Source organism: Psilocybe cubensis, chromosome 6 (assembly GCF_017499595.1).
Source record: "Psilocybe cubensis strain MGC-MH-2018 chromosome 6, whole genome shotgun sequence".
NCBI lineage: Eukaryota > Fungi > Basidiomycota > Agaricomycetes > Agaricales > Agrocybaceae > Psilocybe > Psilocybe cubensis.
The window spans coordinates 769655-788804 of NC_063004.1; the positions used below are offsets into that span (position 1 = coordinate 769655).

Sequence of the window (19150 nt, forward strand, 5' to 3'; positions counted from 1 at the left end):
GATGAACTTGGTCAAGTGAGCGAGTCGTTGGAACTTGGACTAGAAACCATTCAACTTGATAACCCCTGCTCCGAGATGTATCAAATAAGGCACACATGATGCACCATTTTGGACATTCCAGTATTTGAACAATAGCCAAGATCCGGTCCCATATCCTCGAACGTAGTTAGAGTTGCTTGAAGCCAAAAAATTAACGACTGGCAATAGAAGCCGAAGGTCCGCTCAGAGTCCGTCCCGAGTGACGAATCCGAAGGCCATCGGAGGGTAGAGTGCATGTACGGAGCGTAGAAAGAGAAAGGTGAAGATAGTCTCAGAATGAAGAGGTGCCTTGCTTGGATGATAAGCAAGTCGCGATCCGGCAGAAACCGGAAAGAGCTCCGCGCAGGTGATAACTACTTAAAAATTGCTTTGACTAACCACATTCCGGTCAGTATTATACCAACGTCGACCTCCTCCACCATCCATCATTGCTAGCAGCACTCCCGGTCTCGAATCCCGCGCAGAGGCGTTGGGGCAGGGATATGGGATCAGACGCTGCTCGGCCGACCACCCCACGCGACGGAGAGTCAAAGCCATGGACGGGAAATAGCATCAACAGCATGATTGGTGAGTAATCTGCTCCTAAGGCCGATGTTGTCTTGAACGCAACTGTTAACTCGCTCAATCGCGTTCGACAACTAGCTGGTGCCGGCGGTGGATTGGCAGCGAGCATAGCGACTTGCCCGCTGGATGTGGTTAAAACCAAGTTGCAGGCTCAGAGGGCTGTGGTGGGGCAGCAGGGTTATTTGGGGGTTCTAGGTGCGTCTGTTCATATTGTCTGTGTATGAACCAAAAGTCTAATCTGTATCAACCCACCCATCCCACTTTACTTTCCATCTGGTCAGGCACAGTCAAGGAAATTCTCACAGAGAACGGGTTCCGAGGGCTCTATCGTGGTCTTGGACCGACCATCCTTGGGTACCTTCCGACATGGGCCATCTACTTTGCAGTCTACGACGGAGTGAAGACAGCATTCGGAGTCAAAACCACCGGCATGTATGCGGTCAGGTCGAGCGAAAGATTGTACCCAGCTGCCCAAGTTAAGGGTTACCAGCCTGTTGCACGGGAACATCCATGGACACTTCATATATTGTCTGCCATGACGGCGGGGGCTGCCAGCACAATCTGCACCAATCCTCTATGGGTAATCAAGACGCGGTTCATGGTATGTCGCCGTCGTCCGTACCAACACATTACGTCCACTGATTGCGGATTTCCTTTTGGTATAGACCCAAATGAAGGGCGAAGTGCGATATAAACATACATTGGACGCTGCGCGTACGATATGGCGAACAGAGGGACCCCGAGCATTCTACCGAGGTCTGTTACCTAGTCTACTAGGTATCCTTCACGTCGCAGTCCAGTTTCCCTTGTATGAACAACTGAAGATTTGGGCTCGTACGTTTTTAATTTCATAGAACCTCAAAAAGACTATTTCTGATTACCATCACAGAAGACGACTCTGACGCACCAATAACGAGTCAAACTATTCTTGCATGCTCCGCTATATCCAAGATGACCGCATCGATTGCGACTTACCCTCATGAAGTCGTGCGGACCCGTCTTCAAACTCAGAGACGACCCCTAGCGGACGATTTATCCTCCGATGGCATGGTCAAACAGCATTCAAAGAGAGGCATCGTATATACCACCAAGAAGTTGATAGCCAAGGAAGGCTGGACCGCCCTGTATAAGGGCTTATCTATTAATTTGATTCGCACTGTGCCTAATAGTGCTGTGACGATGCTAACGTGAGTTTCGGATATTTCTTTATTATCAATCCTCATTTTTTTCGTCTGTCTCATCTCTTCGACTTGACATTTTCTCTTCTGATAGGTATGAACTTCTCATGAGACATCTATCCGCTCGGACGTGGTAACGCATATTATATTCATGTACACGGTGTGCTTGCATAGAATTGCCCTCGTACATCCCGTGTTTCATTATTCTTTGCCCTTGACCCCTAGCTTCGTTCAGTATACCACCCCGCATATATTGCACGATGCGATCCTCTATGACCGCCAGCACCACCAATAGCCCGCATTACCATTCCCATTACCATCACTCGCATGCTACCCACTACACCCCATTACCCACCGCAAAATCAACAGCCGATTCATACCATCATCATTCACATCCTCCATTAACAGGATACCATTTCGCCGACCTCATGATCGATTCTGCGGTCCGGTCACGCAGCCATAGCCGTGGTCCATGACACACGCGCGAGTCCTCAGCCTCAAGGCGCATACATGCCTGCCATTGGCAAAGAAGCCCCGGCCATTGCACTCTGTCAGGTCAGGAAGGCGAAGGCGAAGGCGAAAACTCTCTCTCTCTCCCTGTCTTTGTTATATATCTATCCTACCTTTTGTTTTTAGAAGTTCAGAACTGACACACACACATGTATATTAATTACTTACAGATCAGTGATATCATTGTTTTCTTTAGCTGTATTCCACCGTGGGCGGGGGGTTCTCGTATGTCCAGTCTGAGTATTGGACGTTGTTCTGGGTATGGGTTTTTATGTTTCCCTGAGCGGTAGCTTGCATTCCAGGAGCTGTCCTAGGAGTTCCGATTGCCCGTGCCCCGGCTACTTGTCTGTATGTTTCCCGCACACGCATTCGACAAATTCCACTCAGAAGTTCTTTACTATATTCTTTCCATTTCTTTGAGACCAACCGCGTCCTGAGGCTATGTCTCTCTAAGCCATACTTTCATCGCTTTTTTCCCATGAAGAAGCTATTGTACGAAGAACGCCTTGTACATCTTTGTCGAGTTTGCAAGGCTAGAAGGCAGAAGGTCGTTTCTTGAACTGTTCTATTTTTAGGTTTGGGCGACATTATATTTGTTGTCGACGTCGGAATAGACAAGACAATGCATGTTGTAGGCTAAGCCATATTTGGCCATCTTATTTCTCAAACTGGTGAAGAACATGATTTCAAGTTTGACGAGAATAGTTCGCACTTTGAATTTGACGGACAAAGAAACGGCTGGCATTAAATATTGTGTATGTATCTAAGGGAGACAGAAAGACAGAACGTTAAAATGACATTATGAATTCAAATATACCTATGAGCCACCAATACTGAGCTAGATTATGAGCGTGCGGTCGAGATAATTTTACCTTCATAACTTGTATCTTCAGCGCCGACGCTCTAGCTGAGCCGCCAATTGTATACTTCGGCAGTTACCTACTTCCACTGCAAATCACTAAAATCTCTTGCGACGGAATGAAGCGGACCAACAATATAGACACAGCACCACTAGTATCAGCCCAACAGTAGTAGAATTACATCAAACAGGAATAACATATTGAATTATCCAGCGTAGACAACCCGTTGATACCGCTGCAACGAATAAACGAGCAGGATGCCAATTTCCCAGCGACGAAGCTATTTCGCGGATATAGAGAGTTGTTGACACAGCTCGCGCGCGGCTGTCCGTTGTGCTCCATCTGTACGTACTACGCGCCGCGCTCGCGCACAAGAAAAAGTAAAAATAACACTCTAACAGTAGAGCGCACAAGGGCAGAATGTGATTAAAAGTTTAATTTGTGATAAACTGTTATTATTAACGCGTGTCGAAAAGCGAAGCGCGTCGTTGCGCTGAAGATTGAGCGGAAAAGGGCGCAATAGTAGTAAAGATACGCTTTATTTAGTCGAAATGGGGACGTCGAGGTGATGTCAGACTGCGAAGAGATGATAATCACGGCTTTAGAACGCGACTTGGAATAAATGACGATGTCGATGCAGGTCGTTGAGTTGGTCTTCAATCTTGTTCTTGAAAAAAAAAAAAAAAACATCACATCTTTATGATAACACACCACTCACCTATGTAGTATCAGTGAGCCAACCCAATGGATAGGGACGCCCTTTGAAGGCCTCGTGCATCATGATGACTATTAACTCTGGCCTCGGAACGGCCATTCAATTATATCCATGTGCACTGGCGGACCCCGTTTTCGGAAAAACCTCATGGGAGGACCCTCATTCCAAGTCAATAAATACATACGCACTCATACGGGGTAGAAATATAGTTTAATTATGCAAAGCAATCACAATCTATGTATGCGGCGAGAAGGCGACGCTTGACCTGGCTATAGCCAGCTACAGTCAAAGCCTGCTGTCAGTCGTCCTCGGACGCAGTCTCTGTTTATAGGTATAGAGAAACGGGCATCTGTCTGGATATTGTGTATATCACCGTGCCTTGTTTACCCTCGGAAATGAAGTTGGAGCATGGATACAATTTGGAAGGACTCAGTTTTCCTCAAAACAAACACGTACTTGATTAGATAGCTGAACAACTTTTACTTTGGTTGGGTGGGATATATTGTCCACTTGACAGATGCATGTCCACGTCAAAGGACGAGGACGACATATGTAGACACTGCTGAACTGATAGATGGAGTGATCTCGGAGATTGCAATTGCTACAGGTTGTGGGAGGGAGCTAAGAGAGGTCAAAGCCGACAGCGGCCGGCCAGACTTGGATTTTAGCCTATTCCAATGTCCGCCATCAGAAAACATATCGTTTTTGGAAACTGACATACCAAGGTCCCCCGGACTCCCTTATCATGGAAAAATCATAACACAGTGCGATTTATCTGTACCATATGAGAGCAATAAACAACTGGCTCCGCGTCCCCACGAGCGAATGATGTGCTGATGGATGGCGCAGGTGAACGAGGGATTAAAGATACAAAATTACTGTAAAAGGGTGAGTTTGTCCATATGCAAATTGTCGTTGTGGTAGTAGGCAGCATGTGCACTAGGAGAAAGCACGCAGCGGCGGGCGCCGCTGTTTGTATCACCAATGAACCAGAACGCTGTAGGAGCATCCAAGGAGCATCAAATGATTTCTGGGCTTTGGGCTTTCGAACGTGTAGGTCATAATGATACAATTGCGCTCTGGGACATCAAGAGTCCGCCTGATAGCCACTGATATCGATGGTAACAACTCTATTAACGCTTTAACCAAGAAAACTGGGCCACTCCAGCCAACACTGCGCGAATTGTCGATCTCATCCCGCCGAGGGTATGTATGTTATGACGTCGATGGCTTAATGACGTCCCCCCGTTGCGTGCCTTGGCGGCAAAAGTACGCTCACTGATGTGGCGCTCAGAAGTAGGCTACGCCTGCGTCGATTCGGAGAGTTTGTATCCCCGGGAGACGTGCGTGCAACAGATAACTGTACTTGCTAATACTTGACGTCAGTTCGCAAGTTGAGGTCGGACGTCATGCATCATGATGGATCCTGATAACTGATGAGAGGTCCATGTTTGACAGGGTTGGGAATTGGGGTTTTTGGGATGATAAGAATATACACCGAAGAGTCGAGGACACAATAACACATGCAGATTCAATTCAAAGTAAATGAATTGAGGGTTGTAACACATTTAAAACACGATGTAATTGTAATTGTATGGTATCACAAAAAAAGAAGGCAGGCAGGAAACGAAATGAGATGCACTGGAGGGAAAATCGGATGAAAAAAAAATAGTGTTACAGTACAATGCAGAAATAGCTGGGTTGGACCTTGGTGAGGGATTCGAATACGGGTATTTGATGATGATGATGATGATGGAGGTAGTGGTGCAAGAAATTGAGTAGGTTGAATAGTACCCAGGAGGTTAGAGGACCAAGAAATACGACGACAGGCCAAAAAAAAGCGGGTAGGCGGTGAGAAAGTGAATAAGATAAATTTAAGTTGAAAAGGGGTGCCTGACAAAAGTTAAAAAGAGGTATCCAGAAGTGGTTCCAAGAAAAAAAAAACACATGGGAACAATGACGGTGCATGATATAGAGAGGAGAACGAGAGAGAGAGAGAGACGGAAATGGGGTAAAGGAGTGTGGGGCCAAGTTCGATGAAATGAGAACTGGAGTTGGGTTGATTTTGGGGACAATCGAGCAAAACGTAGTCATAGCAGAAAAAGAGATAGCGGAAAGAAAAGAGAAAAAAGAAAAAAAAATCATTCGATAGTTGGAAGAGTGTATCATATAAAGGAGAGCAAGACACTCGAAAAAACGGGGGAAAAGAGAAAAGAAAAAGAAAAAGGGGCAGGTACTACCAAACCAAACATAGACACCGTCCAAACATAGCACACAGCACAGCACACAAAAAAAGAACCTCATTTGCGCCCAACCAACCAACCCCCCCAAAAAAGCGTAGCGGCTCCCCATCCACGCGGAAACGAAAACGAAATGAACGGGAAACATCATACTAAGGTTGGACTTAGACTTAGCAGCTAGGGTAATCACGCCCCCCTGACCCTGAAGCATGGATTGGCGTTTGTTGATACAATGATAGTTCTTTGCTGGTCTGAATTGGCGATCGAGCGACGATGGTATTATCCGAATAGAGACAAGTCCAAGGTTTTGCGTTGGTTCTAGCGCCGGTTCTAGGCTAATAGACGCGACTGATGGATATCTCGACCGACCGACCGACAACCACCAATTCGGAAGGAACCCAAAAACGCGACAGGCGGACGGACGCGGACGGACGGTATGGCGTGGGCATGGCATTCTTAGCGCCTTTGAGCAGCGAGCTTCGCGTCATGTTTTTTTTTTTTTGGAGGGGCGGAATTGCGGAATTGTCGTAATGGCACGCGCAAGAGAGTTTTGGGGAAACCAAAATATTAAGTATGTACGCCTTGATTATCCCAGAACGTTGATGAAGAAAGTTATCGTTATCACGCGTTAAAAACAACGTAAAGAGTCGAAGTTGTTCTGCCGGTGCCAGGAGCGTGAAGCTCTGCCTGCTAAGAATATTAATAATAACATCCCCGCCGTAAGGACGCACACGTTGTCGGATGTTCCAAGGTGCCAGCCAGCGCGTTGGCGTTGTGTAGCACGCAGCGGTAAGTTTCGCGCGTTCCTTCTTTCCTTCCACCTTCTCTGTCTTTGTTCTTGTTCTTGTCCTTGCATGCCTTGTCCTTGTCCTTCGTGTCAGTGTCCATGTCCATGTCCTCCCACGCCACGTCTCCCATTCAGCCGTCGCACATGTCCAGTCCAGCCTATGCATCGAGCCTCCAAGCCTCCGAGCCACCAAGCCAGCCATCCATCCACCCATCCTTCTTTGCTTTCATTACAACCCATCCGCGTCCACGTCCATATCCACGTCCACGTTAACCGCCTGTTTATTCATCCACCCATTCATCGACTCGCGTTACGCGTTATCCAGTCCTCCGAGTCCAGACCCAGACCCACACACCGTGACCACCCACGCGCACGCCCGGCATTGTCATTGACAATCGTTTATGCCCTGTCCTATCTTCCCTAAGCCTGCGTACGTAGAACCCAGAGCCCAGAGCCCAGACGGGACGGTCATGGGGTCACGCTGCCCGACCACGCAACCACGACCCCTACATGTACACCCTACACCCTCCAGCGTCCAGCCTCGTGTACATTACACATTACACATTTAATTTCCGCTTCACTTCCCAGTTCCTGTTCTTGTTCTTGTTCTTGTTCTTGTTCTTTCCCCAGACTCCAAGAATCAGGAATCAGGAATCAGGAATCAGGTACGATGTCGTGCCACGCCACGCCACGCCACGCAGGGTGCCGTATACGGCAAATACGAAAAAAAGAGCAAAACCGCTGAGCTGGTGGATATGGAGATGAAGGGCTGGATATTTAAAATCGAGGGCTGAGTGCGCATAACGAGAACGACGGCGAGGACGAGAATGAGGGCGAGGGAACGGGTACTGGCTCAGATGGATAAGTGGAGGGTGGAGGGTGGAGGGTGGAGGGTGTGATGACGGCGAGAACGGAATGGAGCAACCAGCAAGGAGGGAGGAGAGAAAAGAGAAGACGGAGAAATGGATGCTGGAGCACGAGAAATGGACAATCGATACTGGATTATGGACAATGGACATTTCAAGATGGAAGACATTGGACATTGGGCACACCGAGATCATGAAGCAGAAGCAAAGTCAAAGCGCGCACCGCACGGGTGTTGGTGTTGGCGTTGTGTGTTGTGTCGCTTTATCCTTTTTTTACGTTGTTCGTGCTCGTGCTTGTGCTTGAAGTCTTCTCCTCTTTCCTCAGTCCTCTCTTCTTTCCTCAGTCTTCTGTTTTCTGTCCTCAGTCTTCTCCTCAGTCCTTTCCGCTGTCCTCAGTCCTCTCCTACGCCCCCTGTCATTTCCTCTGTCCTCTACCCATTCCTCTACCTCAATGCCACTAACATCCAATCCCACCAATATCCAATGCCCAATGCCCAATACCCAATGACACGACACGGCATGCGCACGAACCCCAAACCCACACGCGGATACAAATCGCCGCGTCCAACATATCACTCCATCACGCATCGCATCATGGAGGGAGGGTCCCAGGGGTAAGGGGGTAAGGGTCAGGGTTTATGTTCTGTGTTCTGATGGATAGGTGGGTGGAATTTGAAGAGTCGAGAATTAGATGCGAAATGCGAAATGTGAGGGAAGTGGCAGAGTCGGTCGTAGGTAGGAGCGAGGAGCCAGGAGCCAGGAGCCAGGAGGCCAATAAAGAATTAGATTCTTAGACCTAACGAGGAGCATCAATGAGGTCAGCACTGGGGTACATCATCATATGTAAAGAATGTAAAGTAAAGAAAAGGAAGAATGAAATGAAATGAAATGAAAAGTGTACACGTACGAGCCTGAGGTGAACGTTGAACTACCCTGGTCTAAATGAGAGAACAGAGAACAGAGAGGCCAAACTGAAGAGACAGAGAGGAGAGGAGAGGAGAGGAAAATCATCTGCGATCCGAACCCAAATCCAAACCTGAACCTGAACCCAAACCTGAACCCAAACCTGACGCTGAACGTGGCACGTTGAACGTTGAACCTGGAACCGAGAAGAACCGAAACCGAAACCGAAACTGGAACCAGAACCAGAACCAGAACAGAAACCAGAACTGCAAAAAAAAAAACATGCATTAGAAAAAAAATAACGACAACAATGAACGAAAACGAAATGGTACACACTTGTAAAGATTCAGGTAATAGTAAGGGTAAAACATCAGGTAAGAGTAAGAGTAAAAAGTTGACAATAGAAAGTAAAAAGTACTTAGAGTTTGAGAGGCAAAAAGTGGTAAGACTGGGAGTAAAAAGTGCCAGTGAACAGTACTAGTAAACAGTAAAACAGTAAAACAGTAAAGATCGAAAAAAATGGTATAAAAGTCAAAAGTCAAAAAGTTAAAAGTCAAACGAAAGTCGCTATCGCAAACACAAACGCATCCATTCGAAACAAGAACAAGAACAAGAACGAAAGAAGACCAAGGACCAAGACGAAGAAGGGCGACAAGGGTAGGAGGGTAGGAGGGTGAGGTGAAGGGGGATATCAAAATTGCAGTACGTAGGTAGGTAAAAACAGGTAGGTACTTTAAAAAAGGTTATCAAAAAAAAAGCGAAAACGAGCGCGAGCGTGAGGGCGTGTCAACAGGTGTGTCAAGAGGCGTGTGGTGGTGGTGGTGGTGGTGGTGCGGTGTGATGTACCGCTTTGCTTTGCTTTGGGGCTTTGGCTTGGTTTACTGATTCTGTTTACAGTAACGGTGTGTACGGTGTACGGTGTACGGTGTCAAAGTCAAGAAAAATGGAAGTGGAAGTTGAAGTGGAAGTGGAAGTGTCCTGTGCTGTGCTGTGCTGTGCAAAGATAAATGAAAAAGGTAAAGGTAAAGGTAAAAATTGAAGGGGTCTGTGCGGTGTGCGGTACTGTGCGTGTGCGGTGTGCGGTGTGTGGTGTGTGGTGTGCAGGGTGCGATACTGTGTGATGTGGTGTGCGGTGTGCTGTCGGTTGTACGGTGTGGGAAAAAGACATATGTCAAGCGTTGTCGCATCGAATATCGAACATCGAACGTCGAACGTCGAACGTCGAAACGTCAATGTCCGTCAAAGTAAGATGTCGATGTCGGTGTCGATGGATAGCTACGATGCCATGTGCGACGAGAGTGTGCAGGTGATGTTATGAGATACGATTACGACGACAGTACAAGGGTAGATAGCAAAGTCAGTGACGGTGTGCGGTGTGCGGTGTTTGGTGTTGTGCGGTGTGTAGCGTAGCAGTAACACGAGTCGAGTCGAATCGAATCGAATCGAGTGGTTATTGCCCATGTTGATATAAAACGACGACAACGAGGGCCAGGGGTAGGAGGTAGGAGGTAGGCAGGAGCATGTATCAGGGTATCGGTAACGGTATGCGGTATCGGTGTTCTTTTGATAGACGGGTACTGTAGTAAGAGCGGTGCGGAGCAGGATGTGGGCGGCATCTATGTGTGTGTGTGTGTGGTGGGAGTAGAGAATAGAGTAGCGTGAGGCGGAGGGCGGGATGAACGAGTGTGAGTGTGAACGAAGGATGGGCGGGCGGCGGGGCGGGGGCGGGTGGAGGATAAAACGACAACAGCAACAAAAAGAACAGAAAAAAAAAACACAAAACACAAAAAAAGAAAAGAAAGAAAAGAAACCCCCGAACAAAACCACGAGCGTTCATCTAAACTCATGTTCACCCGTCCCCGTCGCCGTATTCACACTCTCAACTTTAACACCCCTCGACGAGCTCACACTCCTAATATCCCTGCCCTCCTCCGCCAACTGTCCCCTAAGCACCTGCTCGCCCTCATCCTTATCATCCGCACCTACATCCATCCCCGCGCCCTCATCTCCCAACTCATGCTCGGGGCTCTCGCCCTCCTCCATAGGCCTCCCAGCAAAATCAGGCTTGCGCAGCATCTTGCGGAAGGCATCAGCCATAATAGCTGCGTCCGCGCCGCTGAATGGGCCGCCTGTATCACTTATAGCCGATGCTCCATCGTGCGTCGTGCTCCCACCACCACCACCACCACCGGACTGACGGTGCGAGACGGACGCCAGTCCAGCGCCAATCCCCAACCCCGCGCCAGCTCCAAGTGCAGCGGGAGCAAGCAGCGGCGACCCCGCCGAATCATACCTCTGCATCATATCCGGTCCATGCTGCCCTCCCCCTGCCCCACCACCACCACCACCCTGCTCCCTCGGCATCATAGGCGACGCAGACCCCATCGACCCACGCGACGACGACGCCGACGAGCGCTGCTGTCTCCTCCTCAGCCGCCGCAGAATCACAAACACCAGTATACACGACGCAGCGAGCGCGAAGAATCCGAGGACGACTATCACCGCTATCGCCCAGCGGGGGAACGACGAGGCGGAGCTTGCGTGTTGGACGTTGCCCGTGGGACTCACGGGCCCCGACGCCGTCGCCGACGAGGGTGTTAACGAGCCTGAACCCGAGCCAGACCCCGAACCCGAGAGCCCAGTCGGCTGCACAGAGTTGCTGCTAGCAGACGACGCACTCGCCGTGGGCGCCGCGACCGCATCCAACACCGTCGTCTGCACCGCACTGAAAATCGGCTGCGGCACAAAGTTCCCATTCGCCAGCGTCGCATCCGAGCGGATGATCACCCAGTAGAAGGGGAACGACACGTTTTGGCCGGAAAAGTTGAACCCGTCTGCGCCGAACCATTTGTCGTCGACTTTCGCGCGGACGAAGCCGGCGCGCTCGGGTGGGTTGGTTTGGTTTGCGAGGTGCAGGATTAGGGCTTGGGAGTCGGCGCGGAAGAGGAAGATGTCGACGAGGTTGGTTTGGGTGATTTCGGGCCGCCGTGAGTTCCCTGTTGTTGTTGGTGGTGGTTGCTGTCAGCATCACGCACACATTGAGGGGAGGGAGGGAAGAAACTCACAAACAAAGGTCGCATACTGATGCTGAGGAACAACAGTGTCCGCTGTGGGGAAGCACGAGATGACATTATTGCCCGAGTTGAACTGGCAGTCCTGCAGCGCCTGCTGCACCTGCGCCTGGTCCGTGATGATCTGCCGCCGTCGCACCGACACCCCTGACCCCGTCCCCGTCCCTGCTTCTGTTGGCTTCCATGTGTCTGCGTCTGCGATCCAGAAATCACCGCTCCATCCCTCAGAGTCGATGCTCCAGCTTTTACTTGAACCCGAGCCCATATCCATATCCACACCACTCGAAAAAGACCCACGAGAACTCTCACTCTCACTCTCACTTTCGCTTCCACCCGACCCCGCGCCCAACCGCAATGTGTCTGTGTCTAGTGAAGACGACGATGACGAAGAGGAAGATGATGACGACGGAGAGCAGAACGCCGACGAGCAGCTCTGGCTCGAGCTCGACGACATGGGAGTCAGGGTCTGCAAGTGGTTTGTTTGATGTTGACGGGTTGGATGTCCGTCCGGTGTAGGTAAGCAAAGCAAGCACAAGCCAAAAAAAAATGCCCCCCATGGCCATTCAATTTTAAATTAATAATAATAATATTTTTTCCCGTTTGAGATAACGATGTGTGCCGTAACAATAAACGATAAACAATAAATTACCCACGCAATAAACTACAAATAGATAACGCAGAGAGAGACCCCGTACACTCTCCCTTGAGTTAGATCTTCTTATAATATATTAATATTTGAGTCTTACATCATCATCCTCCGCTCGGAGGAACGCATCAAACTCCATAACCCATCACATCACACCAGCATCACACCTCACCCTCACCAGCACCAGCACCCAACCAGCATCAGCATCAGCATTAAGCAACACCAATGGACGATGGACGATGGACAATGGACAATGGACACTGGACACTGGACAAATGGACAATGGACGATGAAAATGAAAACTGAAAACTGAAAATGAAAATGCAATGAACAACATTCAATGTTCAATATTCAATCAAAGATTGCCGTTGGCAATTGGGCCTTGCTGACCGCCTACGGCGCCATCTTTATTCTACATGTACAAGCAACACCAACAGGAAAAAAACTCCTGACTATTTTTCTCTAAGATATTTCCTCAATTTATATAAGTTGTGCTGTCTGAATTTTTTTCTAATTGCCCGACAGAAAAGACAGAAGAAAAGACTAGACTTGTGGCAAATATATAAGGTTAGAGGCCCTAAACAAAGCAACAAATTATGCTCAATGAGAATAGACAAAGCACACTCCAATACCAACAAAGCCTTCAAGCAAAGTTCTATCACGCACGTCGCAACTGACTCGTAGACTGTAGAACATAGAGTAGATATATAACAGACCACATCAGCACAACTTATAAAAGAGACATCACAAAACAGTGATTCTAAGAGTATGTAGATACAAGTCATCACACATCAAAAAGTCATACAGCAATCACAAAAGAGCAAGACAAGCAGTCAGTAAAAAGAGGTAAACCTTTGGGGATAGAGAATACAGAGATTGATCAGTATAATAAAATCAAGATAAAATCAGGGTGCCTCCCCTTTTGTGCTGTTTTCCTTAGCTACTCAAGTTCTACGTCTCTCAAACGTCTCTCAAGAGACGTAGAACTTGAGTAGCTAAGTGGCATTTGTTTACTAGGTATGGAATGGAGCAAATAACGTTCGAAGATTAGATGGGCAGCGAACCAACAGTAAACTATCTGGGCTTTGTTTGGCAGTGAGAGGGTCGACAAACAACGTGTGAACATTTTGTGCACCATTAGACGGGGATCGGGTCAATCTTTTGTTTGGCATCGTCGGGTCGAGTAAACAACGTGTGAACATTTTGTGCACCATTAGACGGGGGAACGGTCATTCTTTTGTTTGGCATAAGTATCATCAACAAACATGATGCCAACATTTGATGGACGAATTTCACAGTAGGGGAGCCTTACTTAACAGCAAGGCCATATTCAATGTTGAGGCGCAGCGGCCGCTCGCGCACAATGGGCCGTGTATTGCTAATAGTAATTCTATGCTGCTGAATCGTGCGCCTTGGTGCGCGGCGGCGTGCGCGTGATCCTTTGAACGTTCGTAGCGCTCGTATCGCTCATTAAACCGCGAACCGCGAACACCCGACGACGGCGCACGATGAACAGGCGTAAAAATTGCTCTGCGCCGTCCGAAATGACGTGCCAGGATGGGGCATGGATGTGGATGTGGATGTGGATGCATCCGCAAACCCAAACCCAAAAACGAAAAACGAAAAACGCATGCGCCGACAAATAACATCCATTATTCAAAGCGCTTAACGCGGAATTGCAGGGTGTTGACGAGCACTGTGATCATGATGCCACGAGCTCGAGCTTAATTATAAGCAAGTGGAGAAGTAAACCAAAAATGCGAAATACAAAGTGATCTCTTTTTCGAGTCATTGACGATGTTCAATGGCAATGTTCAAATCCCGAATTCAATCAGAATACAATAATACATTCAACCCCACCCAACCAAAGACTCAGAGACTCTACGCAGTAGCAGCAGCACGCAAGTCGTTCGTATACAACGACACACCCTCAACCTGCGCAACCCACAAATCCCACGCGCGACCAAGGAGCGACGCGCCCTCGTTCGTAGCAGCCGCATCCACCGCCTCGCGCGCACTTAACCCCATATCCATATGCACCCCCGCGCCTGGCCCCCCTCCTCCTCCGCCAGCCAACCCCAACAACAGCGCCTGCATCTGCACAACCGCACTCTGCATCCCATAAAACGCCCTAAACACCGCATCCCGCACACCCGCCTGCTCACTCTGCGCACTCATAACAGCCATCCCATGGCCCCTCATCAGCACCACATTGCTCCCCTGCTTAAAGCTCCCCGCGAGCGCGTCGCCCAGCTGCACATCCCTAATCAACAAATCGTGCGGTGCATCCGCTGGTAAAACGCTCTCCGGTAGAGCAGCGGTGTCGAAGATCGGCGTGCCGTTGGGGGTGAGAGCGCCGAGTGCGCCGGCTGCGGTGCCCATTTGCGCGTGCAGGCCGGTGTGGGAGACGCCGAAGGGGAGCACGGCGCGTGTGTGTGAGTGGATGACGGAGGTTGCGTTTGGGAATGCTGCGTAGATCTGTGCGTGCGTGCGTGCGCGGGTGAGTGAGTGAGTGGGTGGGTGGGTGGGGAGAAGGGACACGTACCTGTGAGTGGATAAACCGCTCCAAAAAGCTAGACGGGATCGCATCGCCCGTCACACTACTATTAAACGTAAGACGCAGCGCCGTCGCGTTCTCAATCGCATATCTGCCACGCATATTACAATTAGTATCAGTATTAGTATTAGTAAATTCACTGAGTCAAGTTCAAGTTAACACGGGCGCGACGATTATCAGCCTCAACGCGTTCCTCGAGATTCAATATTCAAGTGCATTTGCAATGGGAATGGAAAGAGGAAGCAACAATGGGATAGGAATATGGAAGACGAGTAGGGACAGGGACTCACGTAACTAAACTCTGCGCCGTCGTAAGCGCCGGTGCAATTGCGAACGACCTGCGCGTTCATGCGAGTTCAAGTCAGCACATTTTTAATATACACACGAATTACGATCACCACCACGCTATAACACGCACATTATAAACTCGCTAGCATTATCCGGGTTCCGCGCAGAAATATGTCCAAACGCATCGACAACGTCGAGGAAGTGCAATATATCTGCAGGCACCGCATAGCACGTGTTTGTTTTTCAACGTTTTTGGTTTTTTTTTTTGGCGATTGATTTCGAGTTCGGTTGGTTTTTGTGCCAGGTGATAATGATGATAATGTTGATGATGAGGTCGCGGTTTGGTTTGGTTTTTTAATTTGTAGGTGGTATTTATGGAGGTATGAGGTATCAAGTGATCCGAGTCAGCTTCACCGCAAACGAAAAACGAAAACGAAAACGAAGGAATGGAAGAGAGGGAAGAGGACGTACGGTTCGCATCGAGCAAGTCAGTCGCAACAGCCATAAGACTCGGACTTACTCCCATTTCGCTCGTTCCGTCTCCAGCGCCAGTTCCAGTTCCAGTTCCAAGTTCCCGAGCGCTAACACCGACACCATCAGTCTGCGCACGCACTCCCACGCCTCCTCCGACTCCTCCAGCGACGAAGAAGCACACCAAAAGACCCGCTAGCGCAGCCGACAGAAAGTTTATTCGCCACATCGTTTCCCTGTTTCCCTCGTTTTCTTTTATTTTTTTTTTAAAAAAAAAAACAGAAAAGAAAAACGATCTTTATCTGTTGACTTGAATCGACTCGGACCGCTTTGCTCTCTTCGCTTGTTGTCTTAGCTTGTGGTCCTCTTCTTTCCTCGTCGAGTTTCGAGTTTGGAAGCTTTATACCAACGAGCGAAATGTATCGCGTGCGCGTTCCTAATAATCAGCTAACCGCTACCACCGACTCGGAGCACAGTCGCAGGTCCCGGTGTCCAATGGTACCAAATATTGAGTGTCGAGTGTCGATTTTAGGTTTGGTTCTGGATTCAAGGCAGGGATTACACTCCTACTGTCCAGAGAAAAGCCTGAGAGTGGGAGAGGGAGTGGTGGAGGGGGATGGTGAGTACACTGTATCTGTATCCGTACCCGAGACTCGTATATGTACTGCCAATTAGTACCTATTCTAATTCTAACTCTCGTTCTTCCTTCTACTCCTCATTCTGATTTTTTCGCTCTCACTGCACCACCACCGCGGCAGCACGGCTCGCAGCGGTCCAGATCCCACGAATCACGAATCACGAATCTCTTTGAGTAATGCCGCCCCGAATGTCTGCTGCGTACCCACAACCTGCATTCGCATGAACCCCATGCGCAAGGATTTAGACACCAAGGGATCAAGGGACTAGGGAAAGCCCGGACGTAATGAGTCTGAGGTCTGACATTCCAAGCTCGAACTCTGCGGAGACCGACCGGAAATAGCAGAGGTCCTGAAATAACAAATAATATGACATGGAACTCTGGAATCCACCGGATTCTGGAAAACGACGACATAAGGAGAGTATAACGATTTTTTAATTTTATTTGTGATGTATGACAAAAGATGACAGGAGGAATTAATATGTGGGATTGCGTGTTTGTTGAAGTATTTGCGTGCACATAAAAGGAGAGAGAGAGAGAGAGAGGGAAGTAGAAGAAACCAGGAAAGCAGGAACGAAAACAGAGTCCGGAGCAAGAAAGTAAAGACAAGCGGAATTGACACAGGTGAGCGGGTTCCTTGCCGGCGGGACCATTTGCCAGTGCCTCTGGGATGAGATGAGGCCAATGACGTCCTGTCCATATCCACTGAATCCGTGAGTCCAACGCTGATCCCATGGGATCTATCACAAGACACCCACACCCACACCCTGATGACCCCGTGCCACAGCCAAAAAACAGTGTGGGAGAGGCGGTGGTGTAGTGTGTGTATGCGCGTTCCTCGAATTTCAAGCGATACTAGTATTATTAGTGACTCACGACTTCGCGCGAATGTATGACCTACAAATCAGATACACACGGACGCGGACGCGAGTGTCAATGTCATGCCATGGTATTGTATGGCTGGTACAATTTACGATATGTCATAGGAAGTATTATTATAATTATACAGAGCACAGTTATTAATACTGCAGTACCAATTTGTACTGTGAATCCCAGAATTTAATACTCCCAGCCTGAGTGTCGCGGCTCAAGCTTCAAGCTTCAAGCTTGAACTCGCTTGCGAAGGTGCGAAACGATGCCAAAATGATCTTCCGCTGAATTTCCCACACACCAACGCTCGAGCTTGCGGTGGGGAGAGGGAAGTGACCCCACGCACACGCACATAGAGACACAAGCGCATTCGCACAATTTGTCTTGACCCTTTATCATGTATCATCGCAAGCCACGTTCGCCGTTGACCAATGACAAGACGCGGACGCCGGACGCGCTCTTCCCGTGCCGCGCGGCGCGGTGGGGGTAGATATGGTATGCACAGTGGCAGAAGATCCAGAGTTCAAAGTGAACAATGAACGACTCGGACTCTCACTCGCTCACAGATCCACACGTCTAAGCCGTTCGGTCCATCTTCCCCATCCACCCACTGCCCATCAACTAGTACTAGTAGTACTGGCATCCGCTACATAACTACATCATAACCACCAGTCCCGAAAGTCATCCGGGACCTCCACTCGCACTGTCATGACTCTGGTTCAACACGAACACAGACGCACACAGAAGGGGTAACAGTAACCCCGGATTCCAGATGGGGATGTGTCAACGCCGTCGAGCGCTTATGCTAAAGTGGAAGCAGTTGGGTCAAGTAGCACTCATCAATCAGGCTCGACGCCGATCAAGTTTTCATTTTGCCCAAGCAAAACGGTCACTATCCATCTGTCAGTCAACATTCTGATCCTACAAAGCTACCTACGTACGAGCCTCTAACCTTTACACCGGTGATTCCCGACCAACGTGCTCGATATAATTTCAGAAAAATATATCAAGAAAAAAAAGGCACCATAAATCAGAGCGTCAATGGTAAGTAATTGCAAAACGTTCGCGTACGGGGAATCGAACCCCGAGCTACCGCGATCACTCTCGAAAGACATGAAAGGCGGTAATGTTAGCCGTTACACCATACACGACATACCCTTGTTGTTTTCTTTTACCACAACAGGGGAAGGAGGCTCGGGGCTATAATTAGCCGATAATGTCATAGAGCCTAGGCCCTCTGGCCTCAGTGCCGAAATGCGGCAAGTCACTTCTCTTCAAATTTCAAACCAAAGTCTGCGAATGCGTTTCGCCGGGACGGGGTTGATGATCAGCTTGAGCTTGAACTTCTACTACTGCCTCAAGGTGCGATACAGCAGGCGCATCCGGGGTCTTTCGTTAACGAAACTGCAATGGCCATGCTGAACACCGTGACCATTGATAATTCAAATGAACACGACAGTAAGCCAGGGTAAGTGTAAGTCGACATCGAGCCATCTCCGTTGCATTGTCAATTGATTGATTTCCATTCCTTTGAATGAAGAGCACAACCACACAGACTTCCATGGTGCGAGCACGTTGGACTGTAAGATAGATGACGGTCGATGATCTTCCGATAATTCCAATGCCAATCATCTGGATGTAGGAATGGAATAGATGCACGCTTGCAAGTTGCTGTCGCTGATGCTGCTGCTGGTAGTGGTGATGGTGAGAATCACCTGTAGTAGCTACAATAAACGTAATATACTGGGCAGTTGCCCAAATGCACGGCAACGTCTACGTGGGCAACTTCCCCAACTGCCCAAAAGTAACGTTCAGAGGGTTGTTGAGGGGAATTTAGCTGCCGAAACGTCTGCCGGGCCATGCTGGTGCAAACAATGCACCAAATGGCCCCGCAGGGCGCGAAAAGCCGTTTTTAGGTTGTTTTTGGCGGGATTTTGGCGGGTGGAGG

General features: G+C 48.9%; 3 protein-coding genes and 1 non-coding gene across 4 annotated transcripts; 1 reads left to right on the top strand and 3 right to left on the bottom strand.

Moving 5' to 3' along the window:
- Positions 1-823: 823 nt before the first annotated feature.
- Positions 824-1918, top strand: JR316_0006757 (Mitochondrial nicotinamide adenine dinucleotide transporter 1; the record flags this gene model as incomplete). The annotated part of the gene is made up of 4 exons (XM_047892503.1): positions 824-1204; positions 1269-1437; positions 1493-1790; positions 1876-1918. 4 exons carry the CDS (start codon positions 824-826, stop codon positions 1916-1918), a joined length of 891 nt encoding a protein of 296 aa, XP_047747785.1.
- An 8577-nt stretch (positions 1919-10495) lies between these two features.
- Positions 10496-12187, bottom strand: JR316_0006758 (uncharacterized protein; the record flags this gene model as incomplete). The annotated part of the gene is made up of 2 exons (XM_047892504.1): positions 10496-11658; positions 11728-12187. The coding sequence occupies 2 exons, from the start codon at positions 12185-12187 to the stop codon at positions 10496-10498; spliced, it is 1623 nt and encodes a 540-aa protein (XP_047747786.1).
- A 2073-nt stretch (positions 12188-14260) lies between these two features.
- Positions 14261-15038, bottom strand: JR316_0006759 (Decarboxylase tropJ; the record flags this gene model as incomplete). Its single annotated transcript, XM_047892505.1, has 2 exons — positions 14261-14857; positions 14925-15038. The coding sequence occupies 2 exons, from the start codon at positions 15036-15038 to the stop codon at positions 14261-14263; spliced, it is 711 nt and encodes a 236-aa protein (XP_047747787.1).
- A 3226-nt stretch (positions 15039-18264) lies between these two features.
- JR316_0006760 lies at positions 18265-18353 on the bottom strand. Its single transcript has one exon. It is a non-coding gene; the product is annotated as a tRNA-Glu (tRNA).
- Positions 18354-19150: the final 797 nt, after the last annotated feature.